Raw genomic sequence first — 24,615 nt, 5'->3', positions numbered from 1 at the left:
TTGAAATCAATGGATTACATGACGATACTTCTCTGTTTCACGAGTTTATTCACTCTCTAAATAAATTAAGGCAACTCCATGCATTTCCCAGAAGCCTCAATATGAAAACGAAAAAATGAGCTATTTGCATGATCAGTCACAATGGAGTCGGAAGAGGAGCAGCAGGAGGTAGAGATGGAGCCGGAACCGGCACACAGAGCCAGGGCAGGAATGTGTTTCTATCTTGGAAATTCAAACAGAATTTCACATTAAAGAAGGAGAAGGGAGAACAAAATATAATTGTGTATTAGCCAGGGGTAGTCGTCTGCTGTAGATTTACTGGTCACCTTGCTATTTTATAGTTGTATCAGGTAGCTACCTGCTTAGTTGATGTGCGACTTTACATTCTCCTATGTGCTGATTTACTAGCCCCAGAGCCGTTGAAAGACTGACTAGCCCCGTTTGACATGCTAGCTAACGTTAGCTAAAATTAGCTCGTGGTAGCTTAGACTTTCTTTGACATACTATATTATTACTTTTGTCGACATACTATACTATGACTTTTTTATCACTTCTGTTAACATACTATACTATTAATTTTTAATGCAGTTTGTTTAACATACTATGCTATAACTGTTTTCAACATTACTTGTTGTGTGCACTGGCTCAGTGGGTTGCACTGCTCCTCCACCAATAACAAGCGCCATGCAGACTCTCTCTCAGGTTTGAGTCACAGTCCGGGGTGGCACTTTTTTTGGAGTTTGCATTTTCTTCCAGACTTTCTTTGACAAACTATGCTTTTACTTTTTTCAACATCCTATATTGTGACGTCTTATCACCTTTTTTAACATGCTATGCTATGACTGTTTTGGACACATTTAATTTGCTAGAACAGTGGCTCAGTGGTTTGCATATCTCCAACCACTACCAGCAAGGAAGCATTGCAGACTTTGACCCAGGTTCAAGTCCCAGTCTAGGAGGGTCATTTCTTTGTGGAGTTTGCATGTTCTTCCAAACTTTCTTTGCCATACTATGACTTTTTTCGACATACTATTCTATGACTTTTGTCGACACACTATAGTGTACTACGTTTTATCACTTCTTTTAACATACTTTACTATGACTTTTAATGCCGTTTTCAACATACTATGCTATGACTGTTTCTAACATTCTTCATTTGGTGTGCACAGTGGCTTAGTGGTTTGCACTGCTCCTACTAGCACCAACAAATAGGCACTGCAGATTCACACGCAGTTTTGTTTCCCATTCCAGATTGACCCTTTAATGTGGAGTTTACATGTTCTTGCAGACTTTTTTCGACCTACTATACAATTACATTTTTTTAATCACTTTTTTCAGCATACTATGCTATGACTGTTTTCAACACACGTTATTTGATAGCACAGTAGCTCGGTGGTTTTCACCCCACCAATAGCACCAGCTTGTAGACTGTGGCCCAGGTTTGATTCCCAGACTGGGCTGTGGAGTTTGCATATTCTTCCAGACTTTCTTTGACATACTATCACTATGACTTTTATTTGGCATACTATACTATGACTTTTTAATGCCGTTTTCAACATACAATGCTATTACTGTTTTTAACATACCTCCTTTGGTGTGCATGATGGCTCAGTGGTTTGCATTGATACTAACACCAGCAAATAGACACTGCAGGATCTCACCCAGTTTTGATACCCAGTCTGGGGTAACCCACTTACTGTATGTGGAGTTTGCATGTTCTTCCAGAGTTCCTTTGACATACTATGCTAAAGCTTTTTTCGAGTTGGTATACTCTTGTCGACATACTATACTATGACTTTTTTCAACATACTATACTATTACTTTTTTATCACTTTTTTTGACATACTATACTATATTTTTTTCATCACTTTTTTCGACATACAATACTGTGACTTTTTTATCAGTTTTTTCAACATACTATACTATGGCTTTTTATCACTTTTTTCGACATACTATACTATGGCTTTTTTGGACATACTATACCAGGGGTCATCAACTACATTTTTCAGACACTCCAGGGGCCGAACTTCCTAATACGCCTTTTTTTGTTCGAAATGCTATATATATATATATTTTTTTTTTTACATGTATTAGTGTGAGCAAACTCCTAAAAAACATGGAAACTCCATAATGATAACTGGCTCTTTAACTAGAAAAAGATCTCAGACTATGAGGCAGTTCACTGAGGAATGATGGTTAAAGTCTGTGATTGGGAAACATGGTTGTAGTATGCAGCGTCCTGATTGGTGGAAAATGCTTGCAGAAAGAAACGGCTGTAGTCAGGTAAGAATGTCAGTGTCAAAGAGGCTGAAGCGAAAAGTTGACGTGGAAAAGCCCAGCTTTAATGATGAACGGACTGATAAGCAGGCTATGCATTCGTCACCTATGCCCATTTGCAATGAAACAATGTTGTTGCAAAATAATACAACCAGCATCATCATCAAGAATGAAGAACGCAAACATAATGGTCGCGTCATTCACGTGCACATTAAGTAGCCACATGTATATGTTTTGGTCTTATAATACATCCATAGATTTACCGCTCCAGCGGAGAGGACGGTTCGTTCAACCAGCAGTTAAATTTATAAGAATTTGTCCAAATTTCAAGATTCCCAGCAAACTAAGATAAACAGTTAGACTACAAACAGACAGCTTTTGTTTTAGCTTGTTTGTAAAAATTCTCTATTTGCAGAGTAGAGCTGTGTTCGCATAAAACAGCGCGGTGGACTGAGCAAACAGAGCAGATTGAAATATCGCTTTCTACATGTTTATGCCTGTCTATACAGGTGAGTGCATTGATAAGTATTGACTTTTTACTCACAAAGGTTTTATTGTAGCCTACTTACAGCAACGAGACTAGCGAGAGTTGATCTGCCCAGCGGCCATTGGTTATCTTCTTTGTATCGTTCCCAGTCAGGTACTGCGTGTTTTAACGCGCACACATCTCGGCTCAGCTGTGTGTGCGGAGCGCGGGCATCTCTGTACAGAATCCCGGCATGTGAATAGAGATGCAAATACAGGGGCTGGGTTTGCGCGCTACCTGTGTAATGTTACCTGCTGTAAATGCTTGAAATGCTAAATAACAGAACGCATTTTTTCCTCTTTACATTTTCTGAATTCGTGATTATTCTGTGGCCCGCGGGTCGCCAGTTGACGATCACTGTACTATACTATGGCTTTTATTGACATACTATGACTATTTTATCACTTTTTTTGATATACTATACTATGAAATTTTTCGACATAGTATACTATGGCTTGTTTATCGACATACTATACTATAGCTTTTTTCACCACTTTTTTCAACATACTATACTATGACTTTTTTTGACATACTATACTACGTTTTTTTTCATCACTTTTTTCAACATACTATACTATGACTTTTTCATCACTTATTCTGACATACTATACTATGAAATGTTTCGACATACTATATTATGGCTTGTTTATTGACATACTATACTATGGCTTCTTTCATCACTTTTTTCGACACATAATACTATGGTTTTTTCACCACTTTTTTCAACATACTATACTATGACTTTTTTCGACATACTATACTATGGCTTTTTTCATCACTTTTTTTCGACATGCTATACTATGACTATTTTTGACATACTATAGCATGACTTTTTCATGACTTTTTCGACATACTATACTATGATTTTTTTATCACTTTTTTCGACATACTATACTATAGCTTTTATCAACATACTATACTATGGATTTTTTCATCACTTTTTTAAACATATTATACTATGACTTTTTTATCACTTTTTCTGACATACTATATTATGAAATATTTCGACATATTATACTATGGCTTGTTTATCGACATACTATACTATGGCTTTCATCACTTTTTTCGACACATAATACTATGGTTTTTTCATCACTTTTTTCGACATACTATACTGTGGCTTTTTTTTAATCACTTTTTTCAACATATTTTACTATGACTTTTTTCGACATACTATACTATGGCATTTTTATCACTTTTTTCGACATACTATACTACAGCTTTTTTCATCACTTTTTTCGATATACTATACTCTGACCCAGCTAGCCGCCACCTAGAACCCAAGCTAGCTAGCAGCCTTCCTGAGCCCAGGCTAGCTAGCAGCCTCCCAGATTCCCCGCTAGCTAGCAACCCCCCTGAATCCAGGCTAGTTAGCAATCCCCTTGAATCCAGGCTAGCTAGCAGCCTTCCTGAGCCCCGGCTGGCTAGCAGCCTCCCAGATTCCCCGCTAGCTAGCAACCCCCCTGAACCCAGGCTAGCTAGCATCCTTCCTGAGCCCAGGCTAGCCAGCAGCCTCCCTGATCCCCTGCTGACTAGCAGCCTCCCAAATTCCCCGCTGGCTAGCAGCCTCCCAGATTCCCCGCTAGCTAGCAACCCCTCTGAATCCAGGCTAGTTAGCAACCCCCGTGAATCCAGGCTAGCTAGCAGCCTTCCTGAGCCCTGGCTGACTAGCAGCCCCCCTGAGTCCCGGCTAGCTAGCAGCCCCCCTGAGTCCCAGCTAGCTAGCAGCCCCCCTGAGTCCCAGCTAGCTAGCAGCCCCCCTGAATCCAAACTAGCTAGCAGCTTTCCTGAGCCCAGGCTAGCTAGCAGCCTCCCTGATCCCCTGCTGGCTAGCAGCCTCCCAGATTCCCCGCTAGCTAGCAGCCCCCCTGAATCTAGGCTAGCTAGCAGCCTCTCAGAGCCCCAGCTAGCTAGTAGCCTCTCTGAGCCCTTGCTACCTAGCCATCTCCCAGATTCCCCGCTAGCTTGCAGCCTCCTAGTGTCCCCGAGCTCCCTAGTGTCCCCAAGCTGCCCAGTGTCCCAGCACTGCCCAACTTCCCCGAGCTTTCCATTGTCCCCGAGCTTCCTAGTGTTTCCGAGTTTCCTAGCATTCCCGAGTTTTTTAGTGTCCCCGAGTTCCCTAGTGTCCCCAGGTTGTCCTTGATCCCAGATCCCCGGCTGACTAGCAGTCTTCCTGATCCCCGGCTGGCTAGCAGCCTTCCTGATCCCTGGTTGGCTAGCAGCCTTCCTGATCCCCAGCTGGCTAGCAGCCCTTCTGATCCCCGGCTGGCTTGCAGTCCTCCAGATCCCCGGCTGACTAGCAGCCTTCCTTATCCCCAGCTGACTAGCAGCTTTCCTGATCCCCAGCTGGCTAATAGCCTCCCAAATCCCTGGCTGGCTATCCGCCCCCTGAATCCCGGCTGGTGTCTAGCCCCCCTGAACTGGCTTTAACCGCCCCTGAGACTTTGCCGGTCCTCGGCGCCCCTGAGACCGCCCCTGAGACTTCGCCGGTCTCCGGCCCCAAGGACTTTGCCTTTGTTCTGCCCCCCAGAGACTATGCCTGTGTCGGTCAGGCCGACTCCTGCCCCTCGTGTCCTGTCAGCGGCCAGTCCGACTCCTGCCCCTCGTGTCCTGTCAGCGGCCAGGCCGACTCCTGCCCCTCGTGTCCTGTCGGCGGCCAGACCGACTCCTGCCCCTCGTGTCCTGTCGGCACCCCAGTCAACCTCTGCCCCAGTTGCCTGGCCGCCTGACTCCAGCCCAGCTGACCCGTTGCCAGGTCCCAGCCCAGCTGACCCGTCGCCAGGTCCCAGCCCAGCTGACCTGTCGCCTGGTCCCAGTCCAGCTGCCCCTTCACTTGCGCAGCCTTCCAAGGGGCTCCGCCTTGGCCGACCTGCTCGGCCCCTGGAGGGGCGCTGCCCTCGTCATCCTGTTCAGCCGCCCGAAGGGACTCGTCTGCGGCGACGGCCACCTAAGAATCCTCGACGTCCTTCCCGGCCGTCTGAGTGCCCTCGACGTCCAGTGCCCTCGACGTCCAGTGCCACCTGAAGGATTCTGCCTTTGTCGCCGGTGGCCAGAAGGTTTCTGCTTTCGTCGCCGGCCGCCAGAGGGCTTCTGCCTTTGTCACCGGCCGCCTGAAGGTTTCTGCCTTCGTCGCTGGCCGCCTGAAGGCTTCTGCCTTCATCACCGGTGGCCCGAGTGGCCCCTCTCTGTTCCTCGTCCCAAGTGGCCCCGCTCTGTTCCCCGAGTGGCCCGCCTGCTTTCCCGTGTGGCCCCTTTGCTTCCCCGAGTGGCCCCCTAGACTCTCTGTTCCCTGTGCCCCAGTGCGCTGTCCCCTGTGCCCTAGAGCTCTCTGTCCCCTGTCTCCTCAGTGACCTTTTTTGTTTTTCCATGGACTTTTTTCCTTCCCCGGACTTTCTCCACCCTCCTTGGGTTGTTTTTGGTTTCTTGGACTCTTTGTTTTTTGAAATTTTTTCACTGTTTTCCCCTTCAGTTCCTCTACGCCCTCCGGGATTTACTTTTTTTTGGATGTCTGGTATCCGCCCCTTGAGGAGGGGGCTCTGTGATGGTTGGGACATTTTGGTTACCTGTTTCTGTTGCCTGTATTATTTATTTCTGTATGTTCCTGGTTGTTGTATATTTTATTCTGTATATTTCTGCCCCTATTTTGTATATGTTTTCTGGTTTTGTATATTCCTGTTATTTCTGTTCCTTATTCCCCTGTTCATTGTGTTTCTGTTTATTCTGCTTTAGCTGAGTTCTTTGTATTGTGCATTCCTGTTCTGTTTCCTGTTTTATTTTGATAGTCTGTTTTCTGTCTTGTCATGTCTAGTTTTACTTTCTGTGTTTTCCGCCTCTGTTGATTACCCTGCCCCGCCCTGATGTGTTTCACCTGTCGTATCACCTGTCCCTCATTTGTTCATTACCTCGTGTATTTAACCTCTGTGTTCCCTTTGCCTCTTGTCAGATTGTTTTGTGTCCTTGTGCCGTCAGCTTGTATCCATTTGTGTCCAGTTCCTTCGTGTCTGTGTATTTTGCGTCCCTGCCAGTTCTTGAATCCTTGTGTTTTTTCTGCTTTTTGGATCCTTTGTATCCTGCCTTTTTGTTAATTAAATCTTCGAGTACAACCTTCTCCTGCCTGCCTGCCTCATCTCATGTTTGGGTCCACTATTCCCTGCCTCCACACAACATTACTTACATACTATACTATGGCTTTTTTTAATCACTTTTTTCGACTTACTATACTATGGCTTTTTTCAACATACTATACTATGGCTTGTTTATCACTTTTTTCGACATGTTATATATACCGTGACCTTTTTCGACATACTATACTAAGGCATTTTGATCACTTTTTTAGACATACTATACTATGACTTTTGTATCACTTTTTGTGACATACTATACTTTGACAGTTTTTTGACATATACTATGGCTTGTTTATCACTTTTTTCGACATACATACTATGGCGTTTTTCATCACTTTTCTCGACACAATACTTTTGCTTTTTGCGACATACTATACTGTGGCTTTTTTATCACTTTTGTCGACATGCTATATATACCATGACCTTTTTCGACATACTATACTATGGCTATTTGATCACTTATTTTGACATACTATACTATGATTTTTGTATCACTTTTTGTGACATACTATACTTTGACATTTTTTTATATACTATACATGGCTTGTTTATCACTTTTTTCAAAATACTATACTATGGCTTTTTAATCACTTTTTCCGACATACTATACTGTGGCTTTTTTCGACATACTATACTATGGCTTTTTTAAATCACTTTTTCAACATACTATACTATGACTTTTTTCGACATACGATACTATGGCTTTTTTATCAATTTTTTTCGACTTACTATACTATGGCTTTTTTCGACATACTATACTGTGGCTTTTTTAACACTTTTTTCAACATGCTATACTAAGGCTATTTGATCACTTTTTTCGACATATTATACTATGGCTTTTATCGACATACTATATTATGGCTTGTTTATCACTTTTTTCGACATACTATACTATGGCGTTTTTTCATCACGTTTTTCGACACAATACTTTGGCTTTTTTTGGCATACTATACTATGTTTTTTTTCGACATTCTATTCTATGACTTTTTTTATCACTTTTTATCGACATACTATACTATGACCTTTTTCGACATACTATACTAGGACTATTTTTGACATACTATACTATGGCTTTTATCGACATTCTATACTATGACTTTTTTCATCACTTTTTTCGACATATTATACTATGGCTTTTTTCAACATACTATACTATGGCTTTTATCGACATTCTATACTATGACTTTATTCATCACTTTTTTCGACATACTATACTATGGCTTTTTTCACCACTTTTTTTCAACATACTATACTATGGCTTTTTTATCACTTTTTTCAACATGCTATATATACCATGACCTTTTTCAACATACTATACTATGGCATTTTGATCACTTTTTTAGACATACTATACTATGGCTTTTATCGACATTCTATACTATGACTTTTGTATCACTTTTTGTGACATACTATACTTTGACATTTTTTGACATACTATACTATGGCTTGTTTATCACTTTTTTCTACATACATAATATGGCTTTTTTCATCACTTTTTTCATCATACTATACTATGACTATTTTCGACATACTATACTATGGCTTTTTTTGACATACTATGCTATGGCTTTTTTCAACATACTATACTATGGCTTTTATCAACATTCTATATTATGGCTTTTTTCACCACTTTTCTCCACATACTATACTATGGCTTTATTATCATTTTTTTCAACATACTATACTATGGCTTTTTTATCTCTTTTTTTCGACATACTATACATATGACTATTTTCGACATACTATACTATGGCTTTTTTCGACATACTATACTATGGCTTTTTTCAACATACTATACTATGGCTTTTTCAACATACTATACTATGGCTTTTTTCGACATACTATACTATGGCTTTTATCGACATTCTATACTATGGCTTTTTTCACCACTTTTTTCAACATACTATACTATGGCTTTTTTATCACTTTTTTAATACACACTATAATATGGCTTTTTATCACTTTTTTCGACATGCTATATATACCATGACCTTTTTCGACATACTATACTATGGCTTTTTTATCACTTTTTTCGACATACTATATAGCATAACCTTTTTCGACATACTATACTATGGCTTTTTTATCACTTTTTTCGACATGCTATACTATGGCTTTTTTCAACATACTATACTATGACTTTTTTTTATCACTTTTTATTGACATGCTATATTATGACCTTTTTCGACATACTATACTATGGCTTGTTTATCCCTTTTTTGACATACTATAGTATGTCAAAAAGGGATAAACAAGCCATAGTATAGTATGTCGAAAAAAGTGATGAAAAAAGTCATAGTATAGAATCTATACTATGACTTTTTTCATCACTTTTTTCGACATACTATACTATGGCTTTTTTCACCAGTTTTTTTCAACATACTATACTATGACTTTTTTATCACTTTTTTCGACATACTATATATACCATGACCTTTTTCGACATACTTTACTATGGCTTTTTTATCACTTTTTTTGACATACTGTACTGTGGCTTTTTTATAACTTTTTTCGACATACTATATAGCATAACCTTTTTCGACATACTATACTATGGCTTTTTTATCACTTTTTTCGACATGCTATACTATGGCTTTTTTCAACATACTATACTATGACTTTTTTTGATCAGTTTTTATTGACATGCTATACTATGACCTTTTTTGACATACTATAATATGGCTTGTTTATCACTTTTTTTTTGACATACTATACTATGGCTTTTTTATCACTTTTTTCGACATGTTATATATACCATGACCTTTTTCGACATACTATATTATGGCTTTTTTATCACTTTTTTCGACATACTATGCTATGGCTTTTTTATCACTTTTTTTCGACTTACTATACTATGGCTTTTTTCGACATACTATACTGTGGCTTTTTTAACACTTTTTTCGACATGCTATACTAAGGCTATTTGATCACTTTTTTCGACATATTATACTATGGCTTTTATCGACATACTATATTATGGCTTGTTTATCACTTTTTTCGACATACTATACTATGGCGTTTTTTCATCACGTTTTTCGACACACAATACTTTGGCTTTTTTTGGCATACTATACTATGTTTTTTTCGACATTCTATTCTATGACTTTTTTTATCACTTTTTATCGACATACTATACTATGACCTTTTTCGACATACTATACTAGGACTATTTTTGACATACTATAGTATGGCTTTTATCGACATTCTATACTATGACTTTTTTTATCACTTTTTTCGACATATTATACTATGGCTTTTTTCAACATACTATACTATGGCTTTTATCGACATTCTATACTATGACTTTATTCATCACTTTTTTCGACATACTATACTATGGCTTTTTTCACCACTTTTTTTCAACATACTATACTATGGCTTTTTTTATCACTTTTTTCAACATGCTATATATACCATGACCTTTATCGACATACTATACTATGACTTTTGTATCACTTTTTGTGACATACTATACTATGACTATTTTCGACATACTATACTATGGCTTTTTTTGACATACTATGCTATGGCTTTTTTCAACATACTATACTATGGCTTTTATCAACATTCTATATTATGACTTTTTTCACCACTTTTCTCCACATACTATACTATGGCTTTTTTTTATCATTTTTTTCAACATACTATACTATGACTTTTTCATCTCTTTTTTTTCGACATGCTATACTATGACTTTTTTGACATACTATACTATGGCTTTTTTCGACATACTATACTATGGCTTTTTTCAACATACTATACTATGGCTTTTTCAACATACTATACTATGGCTTTTTTCGACATACTATACTATGGCTTTTATCGACATTCTATACTATGGCTTTTTTCACCACTTTTTTCAACATACTATACTGTTGCTGTTTTATCACTTTTTTCGACATACTATACTATGACCTTTTTTATCACTTTTTTCGACATGCTATATACTGTATACCATGACCGATATACTATATTATGGCTTTTTTCGTCATACTATAGACCCTTTGCAAACATGTGACCACGACCACGTGACGACGCCATGACGGATGGCGGAAGCACAGGCTAAACAGTAGTAGACGAGCAGAAAGTTTCATAGTTTCAATCAGTTTGAAATACATAACACTAAATAAACTGTATTTATGGCTTTATGGCTTCTTCTATTGAACAACAAGTTGTCGTGTCGTTATCAGTCAAGGTAGGTGGTCACAAAGAGCGGTATTTGGAGAAGTTGGAGATAGCAGGATTGGATACCGAACCTTAATTCTTTCTCCCTCCGTTTTCACGGACCTCATTAAATCGCTGAGTCTGCCCGACTTCTGTCCACACGATCTGTACCACTATGTGGTAAATGGGGTATCCCCATACTGGTGCTGATCTCAAAGCTTTTAAAAGTCTAGATGCTTACCAGTTCTTTGTAGCTGGCTGGGTTACAGGTACGCAATGCTATGCTAACGGCGGGGGGAAGTCCCTCATAATGGCAAATATAAGACATCAATCTAGGGTTTATTTTGTATTAACATCTATTCTTTACTTAAGTACAAATTTATATAACACATAGCCCATGTTTTCAGAGGACATGGTCGGTCGTGGCTACCCACATACAGTTGTTCACTGGGTGTGCCAATGCAACTTTCTAATGCATACCTGAACACATCCCAGCTCTGGGAGGTGCAGTTATTAATTATCTATCACACGTTAATCCATGCAGTAAATCACGGAGTGTATATGATCAGTAGTAACCACACATAATTGTAACATCTAGCCATCTTCTTATCTGTGATTATATTCGCTGTGTAGCCTATGTTTAGATTTGACCGGTGGATATTACGACGTGATGGGCAGCAGCTAGTGAGCAGTCCAAGGCTAGCTGCAGCTAGCTTGTCAGCTAGCTGGGGTAGGAGCTCCGCAGACCCGCAGTTAACTCGTTTCTTGCTTTCTTTTTGAAGCTAGTTTCCGTGCCATGTCATCTTTAATTTAACCGATATTTTTTGTATGTGTGTTAAGTTAAATGATCAAGGGAACAGCTTTTTTTTTTGGATATGTAGCTAGGTCAGTGAATAACCGATGTTAGCTAGTTATGTGGGTCATCAACGGGTTGGACCTATTAGCAGGACAGCTGGTTAGCACGGCAGCTAGCTGGTTGAAGATCATTTTATTTATCACTCATTTAAAACAGAAAGGCAATACATACACATGCTTGTGTTGGTGAGGATTACTCTGCATGCTTGTGTTGGTGAGGATTACTCTGCAGATTGTGAACGTGAGAACACAAACACGAGTTTAGATTGCCATCCATCTACAGCATAGCTCTTCCACCGTCCGTCATGGCGTTCATAATTCGCGCGAGTGGAGCATGACGTCACGTACAAAGGGTCTATACTGTGGCCTTTTTTATCACTTTTTTCGACATACTATATATACCATGACCTTTATCGACATACTATACTATGGCTTTTTTCGATATACTATACTATGACTTTTTTACCACTTTTTATCAATATACTATACTCTGACTTTTTTTGACATACTATACTATGACTTTTTTCGACATACTATACTATGGATTTTTTCATCACTTTTTATCGACACACTATACTATGGCTTTTTTCGACATACTATACTATGACTTTTTTATGACTTTTTTCGACGTACTATACTATGACTTTTTTTATCACTTTTCATCGACATACTATACTATGGCTTTTTCAGCATACTAAACTATGGCTTTTTTTGACATACTATACTATGACTTTTGTACCACTTTTTATCAACATACTATACTCTGACTTTTTTATCACTTTTTTTCAACATACTATACTCTGACTTTTTTGACATACTATACTATGGCATTTATCAACATTCTACACTATGATTTTTTTCATCACTTTTTTGGACATACTGTACTATGGCTTTCTTCGACATACTATACTATGACATTTTTTCAAATACTATACTATGGCTTTTTTATTACTTTTTTTCGACATACCATAATATTGCTTTTTTCGACATATTCTACTATTGCTTTTTTCATAATTTTTTCGGCATACTGTACTATGACTTTTTTCGACATACTATACTATGGCTTTCTTCGACATACTATACTATGACATTTTTTCAAATGCTATACTATGGTCTTTTCATCACTTTTGTCAACATACTATACTATGACGTTTTTCGACATACTATATACTATGACTTTTTTTGACATACTATATTGTGATCTTTTTCGACATGCTATACTATGACTTTTTATGACTTTTTTTGACATATTATACCGTGGCTTTTTTTTGTCACTTTTTTCGACAAACTGTACAGTGGCTTTTTTTGACTATGGCTTTTTCACCACTTTTTTCAACATACTATACTATGACTTTTTCATCACTTTTTTATCACTTTTTTCAAGACATTATGCTATGACTGTTTTTAACATACTTCTTTTGGTAGCAAGGTTGCTCAGTGGTTTGCACTGCTCCAAATGGCATCAGTTAGTAGGCAGTGCAGACTCTGACCCAGGTTCAATTTCCAGTCCTAGTAGGCAGTGCAGACTCTGACCCAGGTTCAATTTCCAGTCCTAGCAGGCAGTGCAGACTCTGACCCAGGTTCAATTTCCAGTCCTTGCAGTCCCTTTTTTTGTGGAGTTTGCATGTTCTTCCAGAATTTCTTTGACATACTATACTATCACTTTTTTCGACATAGTATACTATGACTTTTTTTATACTTCACCTTTATCAACCTTATCTTTTCCTTTTGTTGGCCCTTAAACAACTGTTAAACATGCAGATAATCCATTAAAATATCTTAAATATGCAGATAATACCTGAAAAAACCCTTAACACTTTCCAAGACATAAGTGATAACATTTCAAACCCTTTAATATAGTGTAATGCATTTATCTATCCATTAAATAACCTAAAACCTGCTTCACAGAAATGAAGCGACTCTGTATAGTTGAACCTTAGTTGAAACATTGAGATGATTTGTTAGATTCCTGAGAGCTCAACTGGAAAAGAAAATGCTCCACAGTCTGAAGGTTGTGAATTCAAATACCACCTTTGCCATTTCTGTTTTTCTCTTTCATAAAGAAGTCTCTTATGGATAAAAGCCTGTGCCTAAACTCATTAAAATGTATCAGAGGAAGAAATCAGTGCCAACATGTTTCTGTCTTCTTCTTAGATGAAGAGTAAAAACATTTTTATTAACTTTCCAAACAGGAAGTGACTCATAACTCAGCTGAAATGTCTCAGAGGAGTTTGAACCTGGTGATGGAGGCCACGCTGATGTTTTTTTTGGTTTCAAGAGATATACTTACGCCACTTTTTTGCAGCGCCACACATATGTACAGTATACCGTCAGGTACATTCTGCTACAGTTTTAAGAAACAAATGTCCATTTGGGATGCTAAAGAGAAGAACTGTAATGTAAAATGTAATATGCCCTGAAAAGGGTTGCATTGGACTCCATTATTTTAGGTTATATCCTATAAAAAATTTTTTCGTGATGCTCAGCACAAACTTCAACCCTTTTAGAGCTGGCTCAGGTATGCCTTGGACCAGTTCTAAGTTATGCTGTTATAGTTTTAGACTGCCGGGGGACTTCCTTTGACACACTGAGATCCTCTCTCCTGGCACCTAAATCATGGTTGCAGCTGTTGCCGTGGTCCTGCTCGGCGCCCTGCTATGCCCTGCTACACCCTGCAGTGCCCTGCTACGCCCTGCTATGCCCTGCTGTGCCATGAACTACTATTTCTAGTTATAGTTCCATTATCTTACCCCCAACCAGCACCATCAGACAACGACTACCAAGAGCCTGGGTCTGTCCAAGGTTTCTCCCTAAAAGGAAGTTTTCCTCACCACTCAAGGTTTCTGCCTAAAGGGAGGTTTTCCTCGCCACTGTCGCACTAAATGCTTGCTCTTGGGGGAATTACTGGAATTGTTGATTGATTGATTGATTTTATTTGACCACTTAAATATAAAAATATGAAACAGTACATGTGTCATACATTAAAAATACATGGGTCTTTGTAAATTATAGAGTGTGGTCTGGACCTACTCTATCTGTAAAGTGTCTTGATATAACTCTTGTTATGATTTGATACTATGAATAAAATTTAATTCAATCAATGTATATCAATTAGAAATAGCCTATCCTTCATGCCTGCACCATGTATTTCTTCTGTCAATCTGGACTGCAGCAGATAAGCTGTATTGCTTTGTTGAATTTGATATTTCAAAACTCTAACCCCTACATTATTCAACATTCATTCAGGTATCATGGTTTTAATTTCTTTATTTTAATGTTGTTATGTTGGTCTTATTACTAGTGAAATATTACAGTATGCTGTAATAGGGCATTTATATCCCACAATCCAATGCGGTCATTCATATCAGACAATCGGGGAGCAAGCAGACAGCTCTGTACCACCAATATCACTTCAATATACATAACAAAATTTTGATGTTTGTCACACGTATGTGAGGATTTAAACAATAAAAATAATAATAAATAAAATAAAAAATATAAAAAATATATTGTTTTATGTATTTGTATTATGTACTGTATGATTCAAGTTGTTCGGTCGTGTTGATGATCGCTGCTGTTTCGCTTACTTTAAGAAAAGTAGCTTCCTCCAAATTTTAATAATACTATGTGGGTTACATACTAGAACAACTACAACAATCACATGTATAGTGGTTTTATTTGATCTTTGAATCTTAGTCAGGTGGAAAATGAGACAAAGGTTTTTAAAGTCTCTCAAATATTAGGGAACAAGATGAAGCAAAAAAGGAAAATAATCTTTCTCACACAAACATTTCTTTATTGTTTCCAGTTTCCTTTCAATTTATTCATTACAATAAAACAAGCTTACTCATTTGTTATACGTTGGCCTTATCAAGGGCCGCTCACTCCTGAATGAATGCAAATACATACTGGTTCAGACTAATTGATCATTTTACTGTGACTGAAACTTTTATGACTTGGTAGTGCCTCGACCCATGATTGCTTTTTTTGTGTTCCTCTCTGGTCTCAGCAGTATTATGTAACATTTGGGTCCAAACAGTGCCACCAAGAGGCCAAAACTGGAGGCCAAGATGGCAAATACCTCCACTGCATCTGCATATTTGCCTGGAGAGTTGACATAAGCAGGGACAAAGGCAACCCACACAGCACAGAAGATCAACATGCTGAAAGTGATGAGTTTGGCCTCATTGAAGTTATCTGGAAGATTTCTTGCCAGAAATGCTAACAGGAAGCTGAGAATAGCCAGTAAGCCAATATAGCCCAGTAGCACTGCAAAACCAACTGTGGACCCGACTACACATTCATACACTATCTTATCATTGTGGTATTTAGTGTTTTTATAAGGCACTGGTGAAGAAGAGACAAGCCAGGCAGTGCAGATTGCTGCCTGAATAGAAGTAAGAACCAGAACTGTCCCTCTCTGCTGAACAGTACCAAACCACTTGAGACTGGCTCCTCCTCCTGGCTTGGAGGCCTTGAACACTGCCAGAACCACCATGGTTTTCACCAGGATGCATGAGACACAAAGTACAAAGCTGATCCCAAATGCTGCATGTCTCAGCTGGCATGTCCACAGCCTGGGACGACCGATAAATAGCAGTGAACACAGGAAACATAGCTTAAGTGATGCTAATATTAGGAAACTGAGTTCTGAATTGTTGGCGCGTACCATGGGTGTATTGCGATGATAGATGAATATTACCAGGACAACAGCACAGATAAATGTGCCCAGCAACGAGGTGGTTGTCAAGCAGATACCCAGAGGCTCTTGATAGGAGAGAAACTCTATTTTCTTAGGAATACAGTGGTCACCCTGGGGGCTGGACCAGAAATCCTCTGGACAACTGGTGCACTCCATGGAGTCTAAGAAAATAGGAAAAGTATTGAGTTTATCTCCAAACTACAATATTTAAAGTGCTCATATTATGCTCATTTTCAGGTTCATAATTGTATTTAGAGGTTATATCAGAATAGTTTTACATGGTTTAATTTTTTTTTAAGCACCATATTTTTGTTGTACTACACATTGCTGCAGCTCCTCTTTTCACCCTGTTTTGAGCTCTCTGTTTTAGCTACCGAGTGAGGCATCACACTTCTATTCCATCTTTGTTGGGAGTCGTACATGCGCAGTGCCTAGGTCAGCACTACAAGCCAGTCAGAAGCAGAGTATGAGGGCGTGCCACGCTAGCAGCTAGGCGAGCATTATACTGTGTGTTACAAAGTGAGGCACGTTCGTCACAGAAGTAAAGGCTGGACTACAATAGAGCAGTTTGGAGCAGTTTGTGAACAGTGTTTTCTGTTGGAGATGGCAAGTCCCTTTGGGGTGGACTTTGGGCTTTTTCACTTTGTAAACCTATAACATGCACAAAAAAGATATATAACACAATAAAGGAAAGGGAAAAAGCCAAAAAGCATAATATGAGCCCTTTAAAACTGAATACCTACCAGTCTTGTTGCTGATATTTCCCTCAGAACAAGGGATGCAGTCAAAACAGCACTCGGGTTCCCCCTTCTTTCTGGCCATGCGGGTACCTGGAGGACAGCTCTCACTGCAAACAGACTGGGGTGACTGTAGGCAGAAAAACTAATATCTGTTATTCTACACCACTTTACACTGCTATAATGACTTACCCATAAAACACAAAATAGGTGACTGAAAAATCAGAATTAACCTGTTTGGATTCAAAGTTCCAGAAGATATTGTCTTCATCAATTGTGAGTTCTTCTCCATTGGCTGACTCTTTAACTGCACCCACATTCTGAACTTTAGTTCTTCCATCAGGGAGCCACAGCCAGTTCATGATATCATATATTGGTAAGACATCACCATTCTCATCAAATGACACTTGATCACCAAATGGTGTGGTGAAGTTGACTTTTTGTAAATAATGTACAAGCTGCAAAAAAAACAAAACAAAAAAAATAAAAGTGCAAAAGTGAATCATACCCAAATAATTTGCAGCAAAATAATTTTTCATCAAAATTTTGAGACACACCTGAAGATCAGGCCGTTGTTTTTTCTACTGGAGTAATAGCATTAGTCAGTCATTACTGGCACAATAGAAAATGGGAATGTGTTTTATCCTGCGATGTCTAGCAATACATATTTTACTTGCAAAAGAAACAAATGACAATAATAGCCAGTGTACCAAACTCATTAGTCATTATTTATATAATGTCTCTTTTTTCATATATTCTATTATTCTATACTCACAATATCACATTCAGTAACAACCCAGACTCATGTCAGTTTGTGATGGCATCACAAAAAGAAATCTCTTAGATCGTGATACCATACCAAGATTTACGTGATGGGGTCATGTTTTTTAAACTAATCTATTTCTATGGGAAGCATCTTTCATGATCACAGCATGAATCTTTCTGCCAGTCCGGCTGCAGCAGAGAAGCTGGATACAGCTTTGCTATTATTGGTATTTTTAGCCCAATAACCACTGTTTTAATCAACATTTATTCACCAGATCTTATCATGGTTTATATGTATCTCTTTTAATGTTATTATTTCGGTCTATTTTGGCCAGGGATGCTGGATTGCTTTGTTGTTTATTGATGTTTTTAAAACTATAACGCTACATCTATCAACATTTATTTAGATGTTATCATGGTATGCATTTCCTTATTTTAATAATATTATTTTGGTCTTATTACCGGTGAAATATTACAGTAAATAAGACAGAACAGTAAGCTACAATATGAGCTGAGCTGGGCTCATTCAAAGCCGATATCCCACAATGCAATGCAGGCATTCATTTCAGAGAATCGGACAGTGATCAGCGGATCTTTAACGCCAGTAACGCTTCAATGTACATATATAATCAGTGGTTTTGTCACCAGCAACAACACGTTGCTCAGTTTTGTTCCAGTAAGTTATGCACTGTAATAACGTTTAAAAAAATCTGCGGAACACTCCGGAAGTGACTTAGTAATTACCGCTCGGCGGATAGGAAAGATACAAATACATAATATTCGTAATATTGATATTTTTGTCTAACGTTGTATTTGAGGATTTAAACAATAAAGATAACAATAATAATAAAATACAGTTTCATGTATTTGTCTCATGTACTGTTTGTTCAGTCGGCCAGCGGGCAGCAGCAATCTGAAATGGAATGAAGCCTATTCACGGCAGACAGCAGAAACACAGGAACAAATCCAGCCACCCACCCCGGAAGAACTACAAGTACAGTAGCTTTGTAACAGGTTCTGGGCCACATCTAAAATGGGAGTTGTAGTTTTTAAATATATTGGTTTATTTCTCATAAGTAGAAGTTGGCAGTGTAGAATGTTGGATACACCCTGGTGTTTTTTGTGATGGGTAACACACTGGTGTCATCAGATTTTAAAAATCAAATTTAAATATTTAAATAGGTGAAAATAGCTTATTACCATATTTGACAGTGCTTACAGTGGGTAAACTTTGGAGACCATATCTAGATGACAGCTGAGGTCCAGAGCTTTCTATAACAGCTGGTCCTATGTGTGTAGCACCTTCTGTTGCTAAATGACAAACCTTCAAACATGTACTGGGTTCAAGGTTCAGAGGTCAATATTTCAAAGAAGGAGTAATGCATCCTCTTCAGACTGACATATGTTACTGTCGAGGTTGAGACCTTTCCAACGATGTGTTTGATATAGTCCTACGACAACGTTTTAATTTTCACATATCATGGATACCAGGTTGCAAGCGATACTTTATTGTCCCCAGAGGGATATTTGCCTTGAGGTCAAAAGCTTCACACATAACACTTGACATATTGTTTTATCATACAGCTGACATATACTTACAATAAAAAAAACAACATAAAGTGATATGTAGCCAGACTGAAGCACATCACACAGCCACAATCTATTGCTCATCTTTCACAAACAGTGACAAGAGCAACACACAACCCTATATCATGAAGCTATTGCAAAACCTTTGTAGCCTTAAAGTTTTAATTGTGGTAGGTCCAAATTAGGGCTATAGTTTAGAAATATTTAGTTTACATTGGGGTACCCTATTTCTTCTGCCAGAGGATAAGAGCTACTTGGCATGGAGAATAAAGATGGATCAGACCGTATTCTCTGTGCTTGCCTAGAGAAACAGTCCCCTGACAAGCAAGCTTTAAATGAGATGTTTTTAGATATTGCCATGCTGACATATTAAAATGCTCTGTAATGCAGCCTTGTATAACATAAACCCTCTGATTCACTGTGAGTGTCAGGTCTAAATGATAACACACACTTTCAACACGGGCCTTCCAGCCAGGTGTTGTCCATATGAACACCAAGGTGCCTATAAGAGCAGAGCCGATGGATTGGTTCATCATTCACGACCTCTGATACCCTCTGACCCATGTCACGACCATTTCCTCAGTTTGTGAAATGGTTGAATGAGATTGTTGGCATGGCACCACTGCACACGGGTCTCTATTTCAGCAGAATATGCAAAAGTCTTACTTTGTGAACAAAAACCTCTGCAACAGTCTGCTTATCCTTTCCTGAAAATGCTTCCTAAAACTAGTCCCTTCTTAATTTTGGAAAGGTAGTCTCAGTAAAGGCTACAAAGGGTAGGATGGCTACAAGCTGTAACCACGGTGATTGATATGAGGATCATCTTCTGAATATAATTATTAATATGTTAGGTCTACCATAAATTGTTATTTCAAAAAAGTCATTTATTTAAAAGAACTAATAATGCAGTGTAATGTTAAATAAAACTAAGTCCCACACATAAATATGCTCATGTTTTTTTTTCCCTTTAGTCTTTGCTATTAACATTCATCAACTGCAAAATTAGAAAATTGTGTTTTAAATAACGATGCATGGAAAACAAAATAAAAAATGCTTCTCTTTGTAGGCCTAAATAAATAAAAAACAGTAGCTTACAAGTCAAAACAAGTGCCTATTAGTCAAACAAACCATTAGGCTGTATTTCTAAACACTGAACTGTAGGTTTTTTATATAGGCCTAGTATTTTTCTGCGACAAGGCAAATCAAAGTGCTTAGCATAAAACACTATTTTATCATTATTGGTAGTTTTATTGTATAAATTCTCACATACAACGTGCAACGTGCAATCTTTCACAGACGCGGAGCGGTAATTTCTACGTCACTTCTGGAGTCTTCAGTTGATTTTTTTAAACATTATTACAGTGCATAACTTACTGGAACAAAACTGAGCAACGTGTTGTTGCTGGTGACAAAACCACTGATTATATATGTACATTGAAGCAATACTGGCGTTAAAGACCCGCTGATCGCTGTCTGATTCTCTGAAATGAATGCCCGCGTTGCATTGTGGGATATCGGCTTTGAATGAGCCCAGCTCGGCTCATATCGTAGCCTACTGTTCTTTCTTATTTACTGTAATATTTCACCGGTAATAAGACCGAAATAATATTATTAAAATAAAGAAATGCATACCATGATAACATCTAAATAAATGTTGATAGATGTAGTGTTATAGTTTTAAAAATATCAATAAACAACAAAGCAATCCAGCTTCCCTGGCCAAAATAGGCCGAAATAATAACATTAAAAGAAATACATATAAACCATGATAAGATCTAGTGAATAAATGTTGATTAAAACAGTGGTTATTGGGCTAAAAATACCAATAATAGCAAAGCTGTATCCAGCTTCTCTGCTGCAGCCAGACTGGCAGAAAGAGTCGTGCTGTGATCATGAAAGATGCTTCCCATAGAAATAGATTAGTTTAAAAAACATGACCCCATCACGTAAATCTTCACAATATCGTGATGGTATCACGATCTAAGAGATTTCTTTTCGTGAAGCCATCCCGAACTGCCGTGAGACTGGGTTGTCAGTAAGTACCTTAAGGTGTAGCAGCTGTATTTGGAAATATAAACAGGTGGAGTGTAAACTGTTATCACACCTGCCATGGCTCCAGTCTTTGCAAAGTACCACAGTTGTTTCCGCTGAAAGGCCCTCTCCCTGGCACACAGCGCAGCATGTCATCGAGGGCATACGCCAGGGCATACACAGCCTTGTATATGTTGTACTCAGGTCTGAGGTTAGATAGATCTAAAAACTCAGTCTCCACATGTTCAATATCTTCCTGTCCAGTGCATAGTGCTCCCCCAGCTTCAACCCAACCTGCTGGAACAAATTTACACTGAAAGGTGTATTCCCAATACTGTGTCACCTGAAACATATTAAAAAGTTATTATTAACAGAAATTACAATATATTATTTATTAATTATTATTATTTATGTAGGACCAATTTATAAGATTCAACTCATACCATGTTATTTCCATAGCTTTCGTCATATTGGCCAGGATGTATTTGTAAGAGGAAGTCTTTGAGCCCTGGTATTTCTCCACGACGAATAGCAATTCCTAGTGTGCCGCTCAGGTATGGCATGAGGAGGGGTGTGTGGAGCACAGTACTTCCTGTCCAGGCTTCACTTGCTATCCACTGTCGGCCTGTCACATTTTGCTGAGCCACCTGTGCATTGCATTATATGAAACAGGTTACACATTTGTTGAAAACATAGTTTGTTTTGTACTAAATGTTGATTTTTCTACAACAATTCCATTGTCTTGGCTTTTTTGTCATATAAGCACAGATGTTACAAAGCTGTAAGTGAAAGATGCCCACTTTATGCATATTGCAATTAATGTTAAAAAAGTAGCAGTAACTATAAAGTGATTTAAATAAGCTCTGTTTTGTCATGCATAATGGGTGATTTGAGCTTTCTCAAAATGCATAACTGAAGTTTAAAACTAGATTTCATTTTTTCATAAGCTTCACTTTCACTGTTAGGGAGTAGTCCTTTCACGCCTTCACCCCTGATGGAAATTCACAAAGATATTTCAATATTTCAAGCAAAAAGTTGAGCTGAATCTTCCACAGGATGAATTATTTGGCATGGAAACAGGTAACATTATCAAACAGTTTGACCTGAATAGGATCCAAATGGAACTACAATTTACTGTTTTATAATTGTGTTTGATTGAAACATAGGTTTGATTTGATGGTAATTGACAGTATTTCGGTCAGTAGATTCAAATAAACAATAGAAATAATTAATGATATTACATTTAAAAAAAACATAATGGATTTCAACATTAAATTATATTTTAATTCTAACCTCTTCCATTAGATGAATCATGTGAAACTCATGTGCAAACACCATGACTACACGAGCTGTTGATATCTTTATCAAATGCACAATCCTCCTGAGTTCATTCGGGTCACTGTCCCAAGGCAAAACCTCTGAGTAGGCCAGACAACCTCCACCAGACTGAGCCAGGTCAGATTGAAAGGATCGGGCAACATGGAGTCCATAGTCATCATCACTGACTAGAAGGCCGACCCAAGTCCAGCCAAAGTGTTTTAGAATCTGAATCATAGCACGCACCTAGGTGGATATATTGTTGCGAAGGGATTAGTGCACAGACTAGTATTCTATTAAAATGACATCTCCAACTAACTTCAGTTAGTGTAACATAAATTACATATTTATATAGTTTTCCCAATTGAAGCACAGTTAATTAGGATAAAAGCAAAGGTTTATTTCATGTGGGACAATTTCTACAAGCTTGCTGTATTGCCAGAAACAGACGTAGTTTGCAGTTCTCAACTTGGTAATAGTGTTTCACCTGGAAAGCATCACTTGGGATTGTTCTAAAGAAAGATGGAAACCGTTTCCGATCACTCAGGCAGGAACATGTGGAAAAATAACTTACCTGTAAAGAAACATACAGCATAAACTCAAGTTACCCATCTCATGCAAGTCAGAGCCAGTCTAAATATTTTCATTTCAACAATGTGTCACTTTTAAAGATGACATCATTTGTAATACAGTATATACAAATTCAACAATACAAATGACAGGATAGGGAACTTACAATGGGCATTTTGTATAAACCTAGCACATTGGAGATGGCAATAGTATATGTTGAGGCAGAATCACCCACAATCCCTAGGACTGGAGGGGTCCCTAAACAATTCTCCTCAAGCAGAAACTGCTCCTCTCGACCACTTGCCAGTGATAATGAACCACTGAATCCAACAACAAGTGCACCACAGTTATCATAAAGACTGTATCCCAGAGTCACATTAGGTAGCAGGTTGGAGTTCTTGTTGATCTCATCAATAGCAAAGGCCATGGTCATGGCATGCCTGAACCCTAGAATATCAAAGCTAACAAACAAAATGTCACTATTAAATACTACAAAGTAATGTCATTCTGAGAACTGGGTAGATATTTACAAAAAAATCTAAATCTATGTTAATAACATATTACACTGTTGTCATATTATACTTTTCACAGCTGTATCTTGATACTATTTTTCTAAAGTATCACTAAAACTGTCATTTAAAATGATTTTACTCGCTCCCCATTATCATGAATACTCTGAGCAGACCCATGCTGTCTGCTGCATGTGTGTGAAACTTACCCTTCGCAGCTGGGCTGTTCTGGCTCTGAGATAAATGTCCGCTCAGGGAAGACAGAGGTAAAGTGTACCTCAAACATCCCACCCAGAACCACATCGCCAGGCTTGTGGATTTCATTAAGATGGAACTTTCTCCGTAATTTACAAGATGAAGGAAGAGATGAAGAGAAAGAAAACAAGATAAGGTAGACACACAAGAGCATATATGTGTCAAGAAATGCCCCCATAACTGCCATCCTCTCCTC

The 24,615-nt window shown here is 38.4% G+C and overlaps 1 protein-coding gene across 1 annotated transcript; it reads right to left on the bottom strand.

The window, feature by feature from the left end:
• Positions 1-15,833: 15,833 nt before the first annotated feature.
• LOC116047574 (extracellular calcium-sensing receptor-like) lies at positions 15,834-24,519 on the bottom strand. Its single transcript, XM_036001674.1, has 9 exons — positions 24,374-24,519; positions 23,822-24,116; positions 23,573-23,659; positions 23,062-23,331; positions 22,212-22,415; positions 21,842-22,111; positions 17,619-17,843; positions 17,392-17,515; positions 15,834-16,809 (listed from the first exon to the last, which is right to left on the bottom strand). Exons 1-9 carry the CDS (start codon positions 24,448-24,450, stop codon positions 15,896-15,898), a joined length of 2,466 nt encoding a protein of 821 aa, XP_035857567.1. The 5' UTR covers positions 24,451-24,519; the 3' UTR covers positions 15,834-15,895.
• Between the last annotated feature and the right edge of the window lie 96 nt (positions 24,520-24,615).

The sequence above is a fragment of the Sander lucioperca genome, chromosome 5, assembly GCF_008315115.2.
Source record: "Sander lucioperca isolate FBNREF2018 chromosome 5, SLUC_FBN_1.2, whole genome shotgun sequence".
NCBI classification, from domain to species: Eukaryota; Metazoa; Chordata; class Actinopteri; order Perciformes; family Percidae; genus Sander; species Sander lucioperca.
The sequence above is the reverse complement of the archived record's forward strand: the minus strand, read 5'-3'. Positions and strand labels throughout refer to the sequence as shown.

Coding starts and splice junctions, on each gene's coding strand:
- LOC116047574 (XM_036001674.1), bottom strand. CDS start 24,450: ATGTTTGAGGTACACTTTACCTCTGTCTTCCCTGAGCGGACATTTATC. Junction 22,416..23,061: donor TGATTCATCTAATGGAAGAG/GTTAGAATTAAA, acceptor TGCAATGCACAG/GTGGCTCAGCAAAATGTGAC. Junction 17,844..21,841: donor AAAGACTGGAGCCATGGCAG/GTGTGATAACAG, acceptor TTTTTTTTGCAG/CTTGTACATTATTTACAAAA.